Source organism: Hyaloscypha bicolor (genome assembly GCF_002865645.1).
Source record: "Hyaloscypha bicolor E unplaced genomic scaffold K444scaffold_55, whole genome shotgun sequence".
Taxonomy (NCBI): Eukaryota; Fungi; Ascomycota; class Leotiomycetes; order Helotiales; family Hyaloscyphaceae; genus Hyaloscypha; species Hyaloscypha bicolor.
In genome coordinates, this window is record NW_020194557.1 from 1066606 (window position 1) to 1083146 (window position 16541).

The window sequence follows — 16541 nt, forward strand, 5'->3', positions numbered from 1 at the left end:
CCGCTTGTTCGGCAACAGCTTCAGCTGCTACTTTTGCTGCGTCTTCAGCCTGAGTTTTGAGATCGCTCCCCGATAGCACTGGCGTGAAGCCTTTGCAGCAATGACTTTATGTACCACCTGTGCACGCCCGGGCGCCTTTCGATTTACCAAAACTGTTGGTGTCCTTCACAATTTCGGTTCCCCCGTCCGCGCAACCGCCCATGCATGAGAGACCCATCCCACGGTACCCGTGCTACTGGCAAGTGCCTACCGTGGTCTTGTCTGCACAACTGTATGTTCCGGATCGTTAGCACACGTTATTTATTCCTGATTCAACGTCCGAATCTTTTGAAAAAGAAACTGAAGCAGCTTGTTTGAAAGCAGTAAATGAACTCAGATTTGCTTACCAAAGATTGCGGTGCTGGCCAGCGCCACAGCGGCATAAGTGGATATTTGATTTGGCTGTCCATCCATTTGTGTCACTTCGTTTGTACCCGTTTTTCAATCGACGTTGCAGTCGGTAATATAGCAGGTAACTCCTGCTGCCAGATTGTCGCTCATCTGTTTAGCATCGGCTTGATTTTGAGTTGTGATACCGCTGACGCGAATAAGTCAGTTTGGCAGTATAGAAATGGTTATGAAGGGGGCAAGGACCAACGCAACTGGGGAGAAGGTAGCAGGAAAAACTTACGGAGCGGCTGCGAGCCCGTTATCAGCGGTCTGGTTTCTTTGATCAATGGCCCAAATTTGTGTTACGGTTAGCGTATTCAAAGGCTTTCTTTGAATCATCCCTTACCATAGTACCTCCGAGGTGTCGCGAGTTTGCAAATGTTCTCTTTTGTTGGAAAGTATCATCGCCGTCATAGCTCACCCATTGGTTGCTGTCCCAAGTTATCCATTTGACAGCGGCTGTTTTATCCCAAACGGGTGTGAGGCTGTTCGTTGAGATGATGTTTTCGATCTCTTCAGATCCATGATCCCGCTGGCATCCGTGCAGGGGCCAGCGTTCGCACCTCCTGTGAATTGACACACTCCATTTGGGGTGCTGCACGATGGGCCAGAAAGTGTAAAGCTTCTGCCATACTGATTTGGAGTTAGTATACCCTCGTTCACAGAAACAAATTGAACTTGCTTACCCATATGAGTCCCAAGTTAACTTGCGCAGGCTCAACACCAGCACGCCAAAGCAAATCCAGGCCCATATCAATCTCAGTGACATTTGTATGCGAGTTGATATAATGACCTAGAAATAGGGAAGCTGCATCCCACACGCCATGAACTTCCTTCTGTTAGCCCAACACAGACTCGAAAACGTCCTTGAAGGAATGGCATGCTCGCTTGCGATCATGGGTCATGAAATTGAACCAGTCAACGCTTGGAGCAATGTTCTTGAGATCAAAGTGTTGGGGACACCAGTAAGATGTAGGGAGAGTCATGGAGATGCCGTATTTCGTGCCCGATTGATTCTTGGTCAGCTATAATCATGTTGACGAACTCGAGATTGGGAAAGCAACTTACCAAGAGCAGCTCGCAACTCTGTCACAAGAGAAACATAATTTTCCGTATCGGCCGTGACACCTCCTCTATCGTCGGCCTGGGGGTAACCCCAGTCCAGATCAACGCCGTCGAAGCTGTAATGATTCATGAGGGCAAGCAAACCCGTGATGAATTGCCGACGGTTTCATGACGAGCTCATCATATCACTAAAGGCGCTTCTCGTTGGGCCCGGGTCCGTAAATGACTAGCCTCCGACTGATATCCATGCCTGTAACCCGTTTGCCAATATAATTCCAATATGTGTGGCAGTCAAAAGAAGGGATAGTATCCAGACGATGAAGAAGTGGTAGGGGATCATAGATTGCATTTTTGCTAAGGCAACACATTGGATACCGATGCTGGTTATGATTGTTGATCGCTGAAGCAGAGGAGTAGTTTTCGGAATACTTTTCCTTCGGTGTTGCGTTTTGATTCGCTGAGGATTATGGTGCAGAATATGAAGAGGGATGTTCCAGCTGTGATGTCGAAGGAGTGGAGGACCTGGAGGCTGTTTAGTTATTGTTTTTAGAGGGAGAAGGGGGCTCGTACGCCCGCGCCTGCGTGTCCTGCATCTGCGTTCGCCTCGCTGGGAGGATTTGTGCAATTGAGGGAAGCCACAGTCAGCAACAGTTCAACATTCCTCAACCACGAAACTCTTGAAAATTACGCAAGAAGAGAAACAAGGTGTACCGCTTAAAGAGAGTTACTTTAAATTTACTTTTAAACAAAAAATATATTTAGCTTGTGTTTATAACTATAATTCTATAATATAAGCATTTTATAGAAAGATTAAACTATTATAAATAAAAGTAGCAAAAATAGTTATTTTTAATATTTCCTTTATAAAAGTTGTATTTATTTTTTAGTACTTTTTATAACTTTAGTACATTTAGGCTTCCAGAACCTAAACCCCTTAATAAAATAGTAGTACTAGTCTATGCGACTATTTTAATTTACTTTTTATAAGTATTAGATTTAAATTAATAAAGATATAAGGAAGTTAAACTTGGAAAACGAGGTGCGAAGGGATACCCCCAGAAACTGTGCGCACAGACAAAAAGCGCATCTCCTTACAAAGCAGCTTTGCCACGTTTCTGGCTTGTTACCGGCTAGTGCTTCCTCCTTCGCCGCAACCACCTTAACTAAGGCACGGGGAGAAAACGACCGGGCCAATGGCTAGTGAGTTCTCGTATAACCCCTCCCCTTCCTTATAGGACGGAGCTTATGGAATTCATTCATAGATCTATATATATCAGCGGGAGATTCTGGTCTCCAGCATCCAAACCTCTCGATTTCTCCTGGTCAACAAGAGCACGTCTTGTAATAACAACCTACCAACATGGCATATAATACCTCAAAGAAAGTCGTTATCGTCGGCGGCTCCCTGGGCGGTCTTTTCACAGGCATCGTCTTCGTTCGCCTTGGCTACAACGTCACGATCCTAGAGCGCACTCCCGCCTCATCTCTCCAAGACTAGGGCGCCGGCATCGCATTCTACCTGATGATCCCTCCTATCCAAGAAGCGATGAAGAACCTCGGTACCTCAGGCGCTCCTATCGTGGATTTTCTGGAACAATATGATGGGACCAAAACTCCGACTCTTACCGCAGATGGAATTCAGTATCTGAATAAGGATGGGAGTATTAAGTTCACGACAGGGGGAGATGGAATAACAGCTCAAGTTGCGAGTTGGGATTTGTTGTACAATATTTTGAGGGCTAATTTTGACGGTGGGCATGAAGCGGGTTATGTTGCCGCTCCTCCGGAGATGGAGGGCGATGGGGTAGCGAACTATGTTTCTGATGTGAGAGTCACTGACCTGACGGAAGTTGATGAATTGGTGGAAGTTGGATATGAGAGTGTGGATGGAAGGAAGGGGGCCTTGCAGGCTGATATTGTCATTGGCGCTGATGGGCCGAGTTCTACAGTGAGGAAGCTTTTGCTTCCTGAGGTCGAGAGAACTTATGTGGGGTATGTTACTTGGAGAGGGACGGTCAAGGAAAGTCTACTTTCAGATGAAACTAGAACCTTACTCGGCACCAAGGTTCGTTCTGGCTTGCGAGTCTTTAAGGCTGCAAAAGCTTACACAGTGTAGTCTTGCATCGCCTTTACCAGGGGGTCCCAGGTCGTATGGTAAGTGACCCAAGTTTTCTAGCTACTGCATACTTGTACCTTGCTGAAAATGTGGATAGTTATAAGATCCCTGGCTTGAAAGGATCCCTTGTTCCTGGGGACTTATTCGCCAACCTCGTTTGGTACCAAAACCACGACCAGGCCGAACTCAAAAGGATACTCACTGACAGCGATGATGTCTCACATAAGTACTCGCTAAAAATTGGAAAGATCGATCCGAAAGTCAAGGAGGAGCAGGGAAAAGTAGCAGCAGCCATTTTTCCACCACAACTTGCAGAAGTCTGGCAGAAAATCGAATCTCCTTTCATCCAAGCAATTACTGACAGCTTGACTACAAAATCAGTCTTCATGAATGAGAAGGTGTTCTTGGTTGGAGATGCGGTGGCCACGTTGAGGCCTCACACTAGTGCCGGAACCTCCCAGGCTGCAATGAATGCGTTGTTCTTGAAGAAGGTATTTGATAAGGAAGGTGGAATGAGCATCGAGGAGCGGGAGAAGACTACAGTCGGGTGGGCGACTTTTGCAAAGAAATTGGGAGTGCAAATGGGGAATTTGAGTCAATTTGGGGACCATCCGATGGCGGATAATGGAGAGCTTTCCAGCAAGATGTAGAGCATCTTTGAAGGTTCACTGTCAATGAATAGATAATGTTTGCGAAACAGATCGCTTTGAGTTACGTGACATACAGGGGCACTATGCTTCCGGGATCAAGAAGTTTCCTTAAAAAAATGGGGGGGGGGGGCGGGGGGGCGGGGGGGCGGGGGGGCGGGCCCTGCAGAGGAGAACTTGCTCGCCAGACTTGAGTTTCAATTTTTGTTGGCCCGGAAGAGTTTCCATTAGCTAGTGACACCACTCAGCTGTCAGTTGACATACACGTGATTCACCCCTTTTTGAAGTAGCTCAGCTGCAAAGGCATATAAACCCTCCGCCAAACCGCACTTCTTGTACTTTAGACCTCTCAATCTACGTCAACTTTACCCTCACATTTTGAAGCCTTATGACATGCCAAATACTGCTTTATTCATGCAATTGTCATCAGCCTTGTACATGCGACTATGTTTACTCAGCCCCTAGTACTGTGACTCTAAATGCTTTCTATTAACGTCTTGGGATCCGTGAAACTGCATTTCAAAGTTTCAAGCTGCTACTTAAGAGTAATCCACCTAAAAAGAATCTTCATATACAAATACTTGCTCGAGGGTGTTGACTCCAACACTAGAACACTACATGTGTGCTCCAACGGCCACTCCAGAATCCCGAGCACGTACGCTAAAGAATGCGCGGCTCCCTGCATCGTAGGAGAGTTCGTCTCGTACGCCTCAAAATAAAGCACGCCTTCAAAGGCTTCCTCTGGTTCAAATTCCTTTTACGGCAGGCCGAAATGTGTGAGAAATGAATGAGTAGAATAGAGTAGAGTAGAGTAGAGTAGAGTAGAGTAGAGTAGAGTAGAGTAGAGTAGAGTAGAGTAGAGTAGAGTAGAGTAGAGTAGTAGCCCTTACTTATATTCTATTTATTAAATATTCTTGCTACTTATATTCTACTTATATTCTACTTATATTCTAATTAAGGTAATTATAAATATTTATAAAATACCTTAAATAGTATATATATAAGGTATATAATAGCAGGGTAATATATAAGTAGTTAAGGTAAGTAAGCTATAGAATAACGCTTGCAAGTATAACTAATTCCAAGAAGTAATTCTAGTAAAAGACTAATTAATACCCCTTTCTAAAGCTAGGAGCATCTCCCTATATATTCCCTAATACTTAGCCAAGTATGCAAAGCCCTTTACTTAATTAGGAAATGCGATCCCATGCGATCCGTATAATTCTGATCGCAAGCTTTACCCAGAATAGGGAACTAGATCCACGACATCTGACACCTGTCCATGCGCCATCACGTGTGCCCATTACAACACATAACGTGCGTACGTGCCTGGCTAGCATTATTAGTTAAAGTTCCGGCTTCTCCCGCTCTAGCGCCGCCTCGCTATCTAAGTAGTGTGGGAGGGAAACTGCGACAAGACAAAAACCCACATAAAGTACACCAGAGCGCAAAACGTGACTTGATAGTAAAACAACAGGAACAAAGGCATAAACAGTAAAGCATAAATAGTGTGCAGTGTGCAAAAGATCAATTGATTGAATATGAAGAAGGGATTCTTGTCTAGAACTACAGAAAATCCAGCTTTCTTATGTGATTCCCGCAAGTCACGTGCAAAAGGCCCGGTCTTTGTCATGCGACCAAAACCTCAAAACTGTCAAAACAAAGCGATTTTGATAGAGTACGGCTTGCCGTCCCACAGTAGGCAATGGCAAGGCATGGTAAGTGTGAGGCGCACAATAGCAGGGTGCTACGCAAGTAGTCAAGGTAAGGGGTGGAATCCAAGGTAAAGTATGGAGTGAAGCGTGGAAGTATAATTGATTCCAAGAACTGGTTCCAAGATGCCCATTTCCAAAGCTCGCATGCCTCCATATATAGTATCTAGCGTTCCGCTGGATGTACGAAAGCACTAGTCCCAGTTAGGGAATGCGATCTCACATAAGTACTAGCCCAATTAGGCTACCAAATCCACCTGGACGTTCGCTCGTGCTCTGGGCACATGTGCGCATCACACTAGTAAACACTCGTCACGTGACCGGAATAAATTAATATTTGCTTAATAATTATTAATAACTAAGACATTTATTAGTAGCTCTAGTTAAACTAAGCTAAGTCGTATATAAAACTAATATCCTCTTCGAAATCCCGTGCTTTAGTTCGCTTACTGTAATACGCACATTAACAGTAATATCAGGCTGAATTTGGTAGCCTAATTGGGACTAGTGCTTTCGTACATCCAGCGGAACGCTAGATACTATATATGGAGGCATGCGAGCTTTGGAAATGGGCATCTTGGAACCAGTTCTTGGAATCAATTATACTTCCACGCTTCACTCCATACTTTACCTTGGATTCCACCCCTTACCTTGACACTTGCGTAGCACCCTGCTATTGTGCGCCTCACAACTAGCATTTATAAATATTTTTTTTTTTTTTTTTTTCCATTTAACGTGCTTTATCAGTTTACAACTATGTAGCACTGTAGGTCCTCTCTGCCTACGAGCCAGAATACCTGACCTCAGTCAGTATGTTCTTCTCTATTACTAATCCAAATTCCTTCAATGACACAGAGCCCCCTAGATATCCATTCGGTACAGTAGTTAAGGAAGACTATCCCTGTACGTTCTTACCCATACAACTTGACAAACTCTAGTCATTTGCGTCTACTGCCCTGCCAGGAAAAACCATGAAAACCAGCTGGTACAACGTAACCCGTTCGCCGGTCCTAGATCTTAAATCCAAGAGTCAACGGTACGAGATAACGGACTATTACATAGCCTAACGCTGTTCAGCAACAGGGGCAGGTATCCAGGCTGTGTCTCCGACCTCTCTCTTCCCCGAATATCCTCCTTATACCCCCTCCCAAACCTCAGTTCGAGACCCGATATAATGCCACAATATTCGTAGTTATAGAGAGTAAACTTGGCGTCGTGAATCCGCTAGCCACCATTCCAGGTCCGTAGAGGCGTAGGAAACGTCTACTCATTACAAGAAAGGCTCTCCTGGCTAGAAAAGGGTACGAAAAGAAGAATAGGACGACGTAACCGAAATTGAGGTCCAAAGGAGTGGCGATGGAAGGGGCTTCGTACTTTGCGAGAAGTTACAAGCTCGAGGCGCTTGTAACAGACAGTAGATGTTGAATCTAACCAGGTCCTCTGTAACTGTCGATGCGTTTCGTTCCAACTAAATCCAAAACCCTTCCTAATGTATTCGTATTCTGGTGTTGTCGTGTTGACCAAAGTGGGGTGAAAACTCTGATTTCGGTGGCGGATTCGCCCATATAAACAGAATGCGACAAAACTAAGGCTCTATCAGTGAGGTGTTGGTTAACCTATCGTCGTAGTGGCCACTAGAAGTCGCATATGTCGTACCGCGGGCGGAGTGGCGGCGAGGAGGAGGATATTCGTCGTCGTCGTATGACTCAATCTTGGCTCTGCAGACTCTCAATCGAGAGCTGGAGGTTCGTAGAGGACACCGCGTACAGGTGTTGAGTCTTCGCCCTCCATTTATAAATATTCATGATTACATATTTTACTCTACTCAAATTTTTTGAGTTTTACGCTACTTACATTCTATTCAATACTACCCATGAATATTCATGAGTAGTATGAATACCTTGAGTATTTCTTTCTCATACTGGGCCGAATAATAGTGCCGTCGTAGGCGGACCCTTCTTCTCATTTCTACACCTTGCAGCCTGCCTGTTCCGCGTGGCCTTATGTGGCCTTTTCAAGCACACTCTTCTATTTTTATGAGCCCAGATCTCTGTAAAACCGTCTTTTAGTAACTAAGACGGAAATCTTAGTGATCTACTGTTCTTCCTGTTCAAGTCAGCCAAGCCAGGGTCCGGGCTTCGTCAAGGACTTCCTTCCCTCGTGACCTCCTTGACGCGCTTAAGGACAAGCAAAAAGCCGGGAAGCTCGTTTGCGACATTTTAATGGAGACATGCCGGCAGCCATGGAAGACCTTGAAGTGCCGTCTACGATAAAATCGAAGGCGACTTCACCAGTGTACCAACTTCATAAAATCTCTCCCCACGCTTGCCCTCAAGTCCAATTCCTTCATCCGCAAATTCGCAAGAGAAAATTTCGAGCATCGCAGTTATTTCGCATCCCCTGACTTAGGCCAGTCACTTGAAAGGATTAGATTATGTAATATATTTATCATCCAGCAAGTTTGCTCATGATATCGAAAAGAATTTGAAATTTTCCGGAAGTCTGCATTGTCAGCCTTGCAGTTGCCGCCCCGGTAGCTGGCACTGGCCAATGACGATATGCTGACAAGTCCTGAATCAGCATCTTGAAATCAAAAGACCCCACATTTCTCTAAGGCTGAGATCCTCCATAAGTCCGTCATGATCCGCAAAGAACATTCCTTCTCTTTCTCTTCTTTTTCCTATAAGTATACCATTCATTCTCAATGAGGGTTCTCCTTCTGATTTTCTCAATCATTGTCGCATTCCTATCGATCGCATTCAAAGACACGATAATCACCACGATCGAGTCACTCACCACAGACTTCTACAACACCAACACGACGGCTTTCAAAGGCTTGCATCTTTTACCACCTCTCGCACTCTACGTATCAAACAAACGAGCAAACATGACGATCCCACCTACTTACTTGAGGGGGCCGTTGACCACGAAGACTTTGCTGGCAATGCGGGGACAATCGAGGCAGGAGATCTACAATTCATGACAGCAGGAAAGGGCATAATGCATGCTGAGATGCCGAGACAGAATCCTGATGGCAGCGCGAATATTGGCATGCAGTTGTGGGTTGATCTCCCAGAGAAACTCAAGAAATGCGAGCCAAGATACCGTGACTTGAGGGCGGGGGAAATACCGAATATCGATATCGATGAGGGAAAGGTGCATGTCAAAATCATCTCGGGCCAAAGCCACGGCGTCGATAGTGTCAAGGAATTGGCGTATACACCAGTTTGGATCCTTGATATCGAGATCAAGCCAGGAGGAAAGATCGTTCAGAGTTTACCCGAAGGCTGGAATGCTTTTGCCTATACTTTGAGCGGAAGCACCGCATTCGGAGTTGGCAAGGACAAGACAACGATTTGCCAGTACCACAATGTGGTATTTGAGCAAAAGGGTGATGAAGTCAATGCTGAGGTTGCGGAAGACGCAAAGGAGAATGGACATTTCAGTAAGTCATGTGATTTCCTTCTTTCTCGCTTGCGCACGACCCAAAAATTTGTGATATTGAGGCAATACCCGAGTGGAGAATTGTCTTCCAATATTGTAGACGGATCTATTAATCCAAGTGATCCGATTCCCGAGAAGAATTTGACCAAAAATTCGCCAGAAGGTCTTCAGTTTTTGAAGTGTTTGAATAAATCCATCCTTCCTCCTCCCAGACTCTGAGACTTTGATGCGGAGTCAAAAGTTCTTCTTTCTGGATGGCAAAAAAATTGCCAAAAAAGAAGTTTCTTGTTGTTATTTCTACTGCGTTCGCCGGGAATCGAACCCGGGGCCCATCGATACTGCTCAGGAGATAGAACTCTTGATTTGGCAACGATGGATTTTACCACTAAACCACAAACGCCTTTGCTTGAATTGTGGAAAGATGGCCTTATTCTGGGTTATGAGGAGAACAGGAAAATTCAATTTTGTGCGTGTGGGCTAGCCAATGGCGGCCCACTTGGCGGGCTCTTCTGCCTCCACCCGAGATGGCGGTGTGTGAAGTCATTACCCGCAAATTACGGGTGACCACAACGACCAAAACCTTCTATGACTAATTGCCGCAAAATCAAATTTTGCCTCAACCATAACTTGCCCTTATTATCCCACTTTTAATATATCGCACGCATTAGATTATACTCAGAATGCCTCCAAAGCTTAGTCTTGAGCCTTATAAAAATGAGATTCTTAATTAGGTCTCTGAGAAGCTTATATATCCCGAGATTTTAAGTAAAATAAGAGTAATTTTATATATAGAATATAGCTTAACTACTCTCGAGCGTACTCTTAGGGCTTGGAATATATTACGTAATAGGAAGAATGGGTCTCCTAAGATTAAGAGGATCAAATTACGTATTTCTAAGTTATTTATAGGCAATTATAATAATAATATAATTCTCCAAGTATTCTCAGTTAAGGGAATACCCCTCTACTGCCAATAGCTCGTACGATATAGGCTAGATCTTGGCCTTATTCGGAGAATAATAGTAGAGGAGAGGGAGCAGAAGTACTAGTAGCTTGTAGATATTATATAAGAGGAGCTAGACTATGGGAGGATTAAAGGCTATAGAGCAGGCTTAATTAAGATATACTTCCATTAAATAGGGATTACTGCTCCTTGCAAATTAATCTATAATATTATTAAGGGCCTAGATAGTAAGGGCTATAAGCGTTATACGAATAATATATAGTATAAGAAGTAAGAGATAGTAGTTAAAGGCCCGGATTAGGGGTAGTCTCTTAATTAGTATAATAAGCTAGCTTTATAGGGCTTCCAAATCTATACTACTATTAATATTTATTCTCGTAATATTATCTGGTACTATATAGGCATTTCTAATTATATGGCATATAGTATACTTGGCTAGTTCCTTTAGGTATTTAGAAAGCTTGGCTATTACCCTCGAGTAATTTTCTCTAATAAAGGAAGAGAGGTCCCTTTTATTACTAAAGTCTAATATGCTCTCTCTCGTATAATAATACTAATTCTTCCTTTTGAGAAGGTCTATTACTTTGAGACTAGTATAAAGAATTAAAGAATTAAGTCTTAGTAAAATTAACTTGAGAAATCCCGGCTATATTACTAGTATATTTATATTTATACCTATTTATATAATTCTATTATTTGGGCTAATCTAGTATAGGACTTTTTTTAAGCCCTTATAGTAGCTGGGGACTTTAATAGTATTCTTATAAACCAAATTACTATACTAGCTATTTATATATCTATTATATAATATACTATAGTATTATATATAGATATATGGAATTACTACCGGATCCGGAAAGATCTAAAGAAGAAATACTATATAGCAGGTATTCCTGTATTTCTCTATAAGTATATAGCTATTTAGTAATATAGACTTCTAGTTAATAAGAGGCTCTTGGCTAAATTAGAGCAAGATTATATTAATTAGGGTAAGTTATTCCTGTAATCTCTTTTTTTTCCTAATTTAGGCAGTAGCTTATAATATAGCTTAACTCAGGGGCTCGTATAATTCTTGTTTAAGTAAATAAATCGAGCCCTAATATCTTTTTACTACTAGTTTCCCTTCTTAGCTCTAGGGCCTCTTAGTTAGCTAGACTACAAATTTATCTTTATATACTAAGATTATTAGCTATAGATATTAATAAGTACTTGCTATATAATATTTTAATATAATGCAAATTATAGCTTGTAAATATTAGGATTAATTCTTTAAGCCTTATAGAAGGAACTAGTAAACCAGATAATTCTAGGCTTTATATTAAGATATATTACTGCCTTTGGCTTATTATATAACGTTATATTACTAGTAGAAACTCAAGCCTATAGCTAGGACTTATTCCAAAGATTAAAATTAGTACTAAGAAGATATAGCAAAACGGATCTTGCCTTAGGTAGCTAATCTTAGAGAACTAGGAGTTTATAGAAACTATATAATCCTAATAAAGAGAGATTAAAGGAATAAATATTAGTAGAGAAGGTAATTTGAGTAAGTTAGATAAGGAAAAGTGGAATAAGGAGTAGCTAGATAAGAGAAACTTATTAGAGTAAGAGGCCTAAAAGAAGAAATAAATCTTTATTTAAGGATCTTGCCATATCTTTATCTTTATTATATAATTTACTTATAATTATATCTTCTTTCTTCCTTTATTTGAAAATGCCTTCTAAAAAGATTTCTGGCTTTCTCTCAAGATGCCCTATATACAGGAATACTTTTAATAAGCCTAGCTAGTTCTAGTATAAGTAATATAGTACAGAAACCCCTTATTTGCCCGATTTATATAATTTAAGACCTTAGTATTATAGTATTTCTCTAATTAATCTTATAGTATCTTCTCCTATATTCCAAAATATAAAAGAGACTACTATTAAGATTTTAGATAGTAATCCGGTATTCCCTATTAGTAACTCCTATTATATAGCCTCCTCTTCTCCTTTTCTATTACTTGAGGAGCTCTTTACTAAGTTTTATTAAGCCCGGGCCAAGCCTAAATAAGAAGCCTCTCTAATTAAATAAGAGGAAAAGGAGGAGGCCTTTATATTATATAATATATAGGCTACTAAACTATGTCCAAATTACCCTAGTTAGATTAAATTAAGGCCAAGACTCTCTAGAGCGAGCGATTTAAGCCTACCCCCCTCTATACCTGCTACTTAATTATATAAGCCAAGAGTTATTTCTTATATAATAACTATAGCTGGTTTATATTAAGCTTCTGCTACTACTACTACTAGAAAAGAGTAGAAATATCCGAATACTAGCTCTTTTACTTTCTCTTATTATCTGTAATTCCAGACAGGAAAATCCAAGTTTAGATCTTAAAGAGAGATTATATAATTAGCTTTCTTTAAAGTTTAAGGGTATTATATCTAGCTATCTAATAAAGAGCTTAATTCTCCTTTTCTTATATCTTCTTAGTTCCGTATTCTTAGTATATATATACTTTCCTTACTTATTAATTATATAATACTTATATTATCTTAGGAAGTAATATTAAATATAAGGTCTTTGGAATAAATCTCTTAAGACTTGAGTATTGAAATAATAACCTAATATAAGCCTTTATTATTAATAAGCTTATAATAAGCATTTTAAGCAGAAGATATGGCCAAGTATATAGTTATATAAAGGAGCTAGTTCTCTAAACTGGGAAGTATAAGACTTGGATAGCTATAATTTAGAAAGATAGAGATAATTTCTTTTTGCAAGATTTAAAAGAGCTTTCTTCTAGGGAAATTCGTATAATAGGGAATCTTTTACCTTACTTGGTTATATTAGTCTAAAAGAATATTTATAAGTTCCAGGCTTATTTAATTCTATTTACTAAGGATAAAGATCTTACCCAGAAAAGCCTTTAATACTATTAAAAGAGATATAAGGCTATTCTTATATTACCTAAGCTATCTAAGCTATTATATAATAGAGGAAAGAAGTTACCTCTCTTATCTTCCTTTCTAACTCCTTCTTTAATAGGATTTACTTCTTCCTAATTAGAAGCTATTAAAAAAGAGAAATACCTGGTTTTATAAAACCGTATCTTATTATATAATTAAGTAGCCCAAGAAATAAGTTCTTTTACCGAGCTATTTCTTTACTTTTAACTAATATTTATTTCTAGCCTGCCAAAGTAGCTAAAGCCAAGTATATAAAAGTCGAGCCTGCTATTAAAGTAGAGCCCTCTTAATCCTTTCCGAGACTAGTAATATATTATATAATACTTATTAAATTTATATACTAATATTACTCTGAGAAGAAATCTTTTTCTAGCCAAGTTCTAGCCTTACTAAAAGAAGCTACCCTTCCTCCTCTCTAATCCGCACTTCCTAATTCCCTAGAGATTATATATTAATATATAAATCGGTAATCTATAATCCTTAAATATAAGGAGATAGCTAAAGAGTATAAGAGTATGCTTCTTACTAAACTTCAAGAGCTTAAGGACTCTATAGAGGAGGAAGATATAATTCAGGACTTAGTAAGCCGTACTTTTAAGGAAAGAGGGAGCTTAAATAATTATATATAGAAGTAAATATAATCTCTTTTGGATCCAGGAGTATTTCGTCTAGAAAAACAAGCTAAGGAATAAGTTAGAGCAGATTATACTCAGACTGAGAAGAATTAAGCTCTAGCTAAGGGAAAGATAGAGAGGGCTATTCTACTTATTCAGAGTATATTATATAGTAAAAGGGTTAGAAAGATATTTATAAAAAAGGCTAAATAAGTTAAGTTTAAGGGTTTAAAGAAAAGAGGAAAGAATCTGAGAAAGAAATAAGGCTTCTTAACTTGGTTTAATATTAAGAGATTCTATACTTATTATATAATACTTTGGGACTAGATTAAATTCTCTTTTTTTTAGTTTTTAGGTATTTCTAAATTAAATTATAATTATAAGTAAAATTAAAAGAGGGCAAATATTAAGAGCTTAATATAATCTATTAGGTATTATATAAAAGCCAGGCAATTATATAATATAATAAGAGTAGTCCTATTTATCTATTTATAATAGAAGGGATATTCTGGCCAGGGTAATATCCAGGCTTTAAAACCCGGCTATTTCGTATAATTTAAGGGGGTTTAGGCTATTCTCTACTATTACCCTCTCCTCTATTATTATTAATATCTCGAGTACTATATTAGATCGTATAACTATAACGAATATAGTTACTATATACTCTATACTATTCTTCTTTAGGAACCCTTAAGTACTTCTTAAAAATGCCTTAACTATTTTGGCAAGTAGTATAAGAAGTTTAAATATTAACTTGGCTACTATATTACTTAGTACAGATTATATGAACTTAGGAGAAGTAACTTATACTCGTTAGGTTAAGATTATATTAATAACCTCAGGGAGAAGTGGAATATTAAAGGTAGTAATAGTATAGGGACCCTTGATTATAATATCTGAGGGTTCTGGATTATTAATATTAAAGGTATGCTTCTACTAAGGGCTACTATTAATAACTAAGGGCTAGAGCTTATTCCCTCCTATATAAAGGAAGTACTAAACATTATCGGAGGCGTCCACACGAGTCCAGATAACTAGATCTTATTAAGCTTAGGCTACTATTATATATATATGAAGTATTATATATAAAGTATATATAAGAAGAGAGAGAGAGAGTATAAGTATATATATATATGTATATATATATAAGGAAGTTAGAGGAAGGATTGGGAGCTAAGGGCCTATTTTATAGATATCTAGGGCCAAAAATGACTCAAATAGAAGCCTGAATAATTCAGATTAAACTATAAATCAAGCTATAAATCATATAGTTATTTGGTATAGTTCAGATGATACGGGCAAAATAATTAGCTAGGGCCTTAGAAATAGGGCTATAAAGCTGTGAATCATATAGTTATTTAGTATAGTTCAGACTATAGGGCTAAAATAATTAGCTGGGGCCTTAGAAATAGTATATGAAGCTGTGAATCACATAGTTATTTGGTATAGTTCAGATAATGGGGTCAAAATAATTAGGTGTGGCCTTAGAAAAATGGCGAAAATGGCGAAAATCAGGCATAGAAGGTTTTGGTCGCTATGGTCAACCAGACAAATAGCCTGCATGACATGACTCGGCAGACTATGCTGAATTGATTGGTTCGATCTATTTGGAGGATCTCTTGCTTCAGGAGGAGTGTTAGCCACTTTTGGCTTCGATCTATCAACAACACTTCATGAATTCTCCCCACTTTCCTTTCGCCAAACATCCAGTTATACAGCATCACAGCAACTTCAAGACCAATTGCTAACTATTTAAACAGTCCTCGTTGCCGGTCTCCCACTCGATCAAAAAGTCGTCCAGTACGGACCTTTCGTTCTCAACTCGCAAGAAGAAGTTTACCAAGCTATGATGGATTTTCAGACGCATTCAAATGGATTTGAACGAGCGAAGGGATGGCAGAGTGAGATTGGGAAGAGTATGGTTCATTGAATGGGAGAACTGGGAGGAAATGAGAGGTTGTATATATGAGCACTGAAGCCTGTTTTTGATTCTCTGATGCATCTATAAATGCTGCAAACTCCGAAGTGGCTAACTACGCGCTCCAAGGCTATCTGTAAAACATTGTAACATGCACAAAAGAAAGGCCCACCACTTCGACCTCCCTCACCAATTCAAAAGTCTAGAACAAAACCGGTCTACCCGTCTCAAAACATCCGCCATATGCGCCCTCCCCCCCCAAAATGCCCCTCCCTTGGATAGACCGCCATCTCAATCTTCCCCTCCACCCCATAATCCGCACAGGATTCAGGTTTGAACCTGAGCCTGCGACTTGATCCTGGAACCCCAACATCTGCTAGCCAAAGCGGCGAACTTGGCTTGTCACGTTCGTGCCCGAAGCGCCTCATAGTGTAGAAAACTTCGTCCCAGAGAGCGAGATGCGAATCTCGTCGATTTTAATACTCTCGACAAGCTTCGCGATGAAAGGGAGTTCCCAGCGAGCGGGCATTGGTGGAACTTCAGTGTTGTCGATAGTTTGCAAAAAAAAAAGCTTGCTAGTCCGTTTTCGCTTAATTTAAAATTGACTAGTCCGTTTTATGCTTTGTAAAGTAAACTGGTAGTTTAAAAGGATCACGTGAAAGTCATGTGAAAGTCACGTT

The 16541-nt window shown here is 40.1% G+C and overlaps 3 protein-coding genes and 1 non-coding gene across 4 annotated transcripts; 2 read left to right on the top strand and 2 right to left on the bottom strand.

The window, feature by feature from the left end:
- Positions 1-426: 426 nt before the first annotated feature.
- On the bottom strand, positions 427-1624 carry K444DRAFT_718941 (glycoside hydrolase family 18 protein; the record flags this gene model as incomplete). Its single annotated transcript, XM_024888439.1, has 6 exons — positions 427-577; positions 671-699; positions 776-961; positions 1012-1062; positions 1116-1222; positions 1498-1624. 6 exons carry the CDS (start codon positions 1622-1624, stop codon positions 481-483), a joined length of 597 nt encoding a protein of 198 aa, XP_024739015.1. The 3' UTR covers positions 427-480.
- Positions 1625-2854: 1230 nt separating this feature from the next.
- Positions 2855-4304, top strand: K444DRAFT_662219 (uncharacterized protein; the record flags this gene model as incomplete). Its single annotated transcript, XM_024886675.1, has 4 exons — positions 2855-2929; positions 2993-3559; positions 3611-3648; positions 3708-4304. The coding sequence occupies 4 exons, from the start codon at positions 2855-2857 to the stop codon at positions 4258-4260; spliced, it is 1233 nt and encodes a 410-aa protein (XP_024739016.1). The 3' UTR covers positions 4261-4304.
- A 4304-nt stretch (positions 4305-8608) lies between these two features.
- Positions 8609-15873, top strand: K444DRAFT_642265 (RmlC-like cupin; the record flags this gene model as incomplete). Its single annotated transcript, XM_024884717.1, has 3 exons — positions 8609-8655; positions 8852-9414; positions 15704-15873. 3 exons carry the CDS (start codon positions 8609-8611, stop codon positions 15871-15873), a joined length of 780 nt encoding a protein of 259 aa, XP_024739017.1.
- K444DRAFT_t18 lies at positions 9715-9813 on the bottom strand. Its single transcript has one exon. It is a non-coding gene; the product is annotated as a tRNA-Gly (tRNA).
- Positions 15874-16541: the final 668 nt, after the last annotated feature.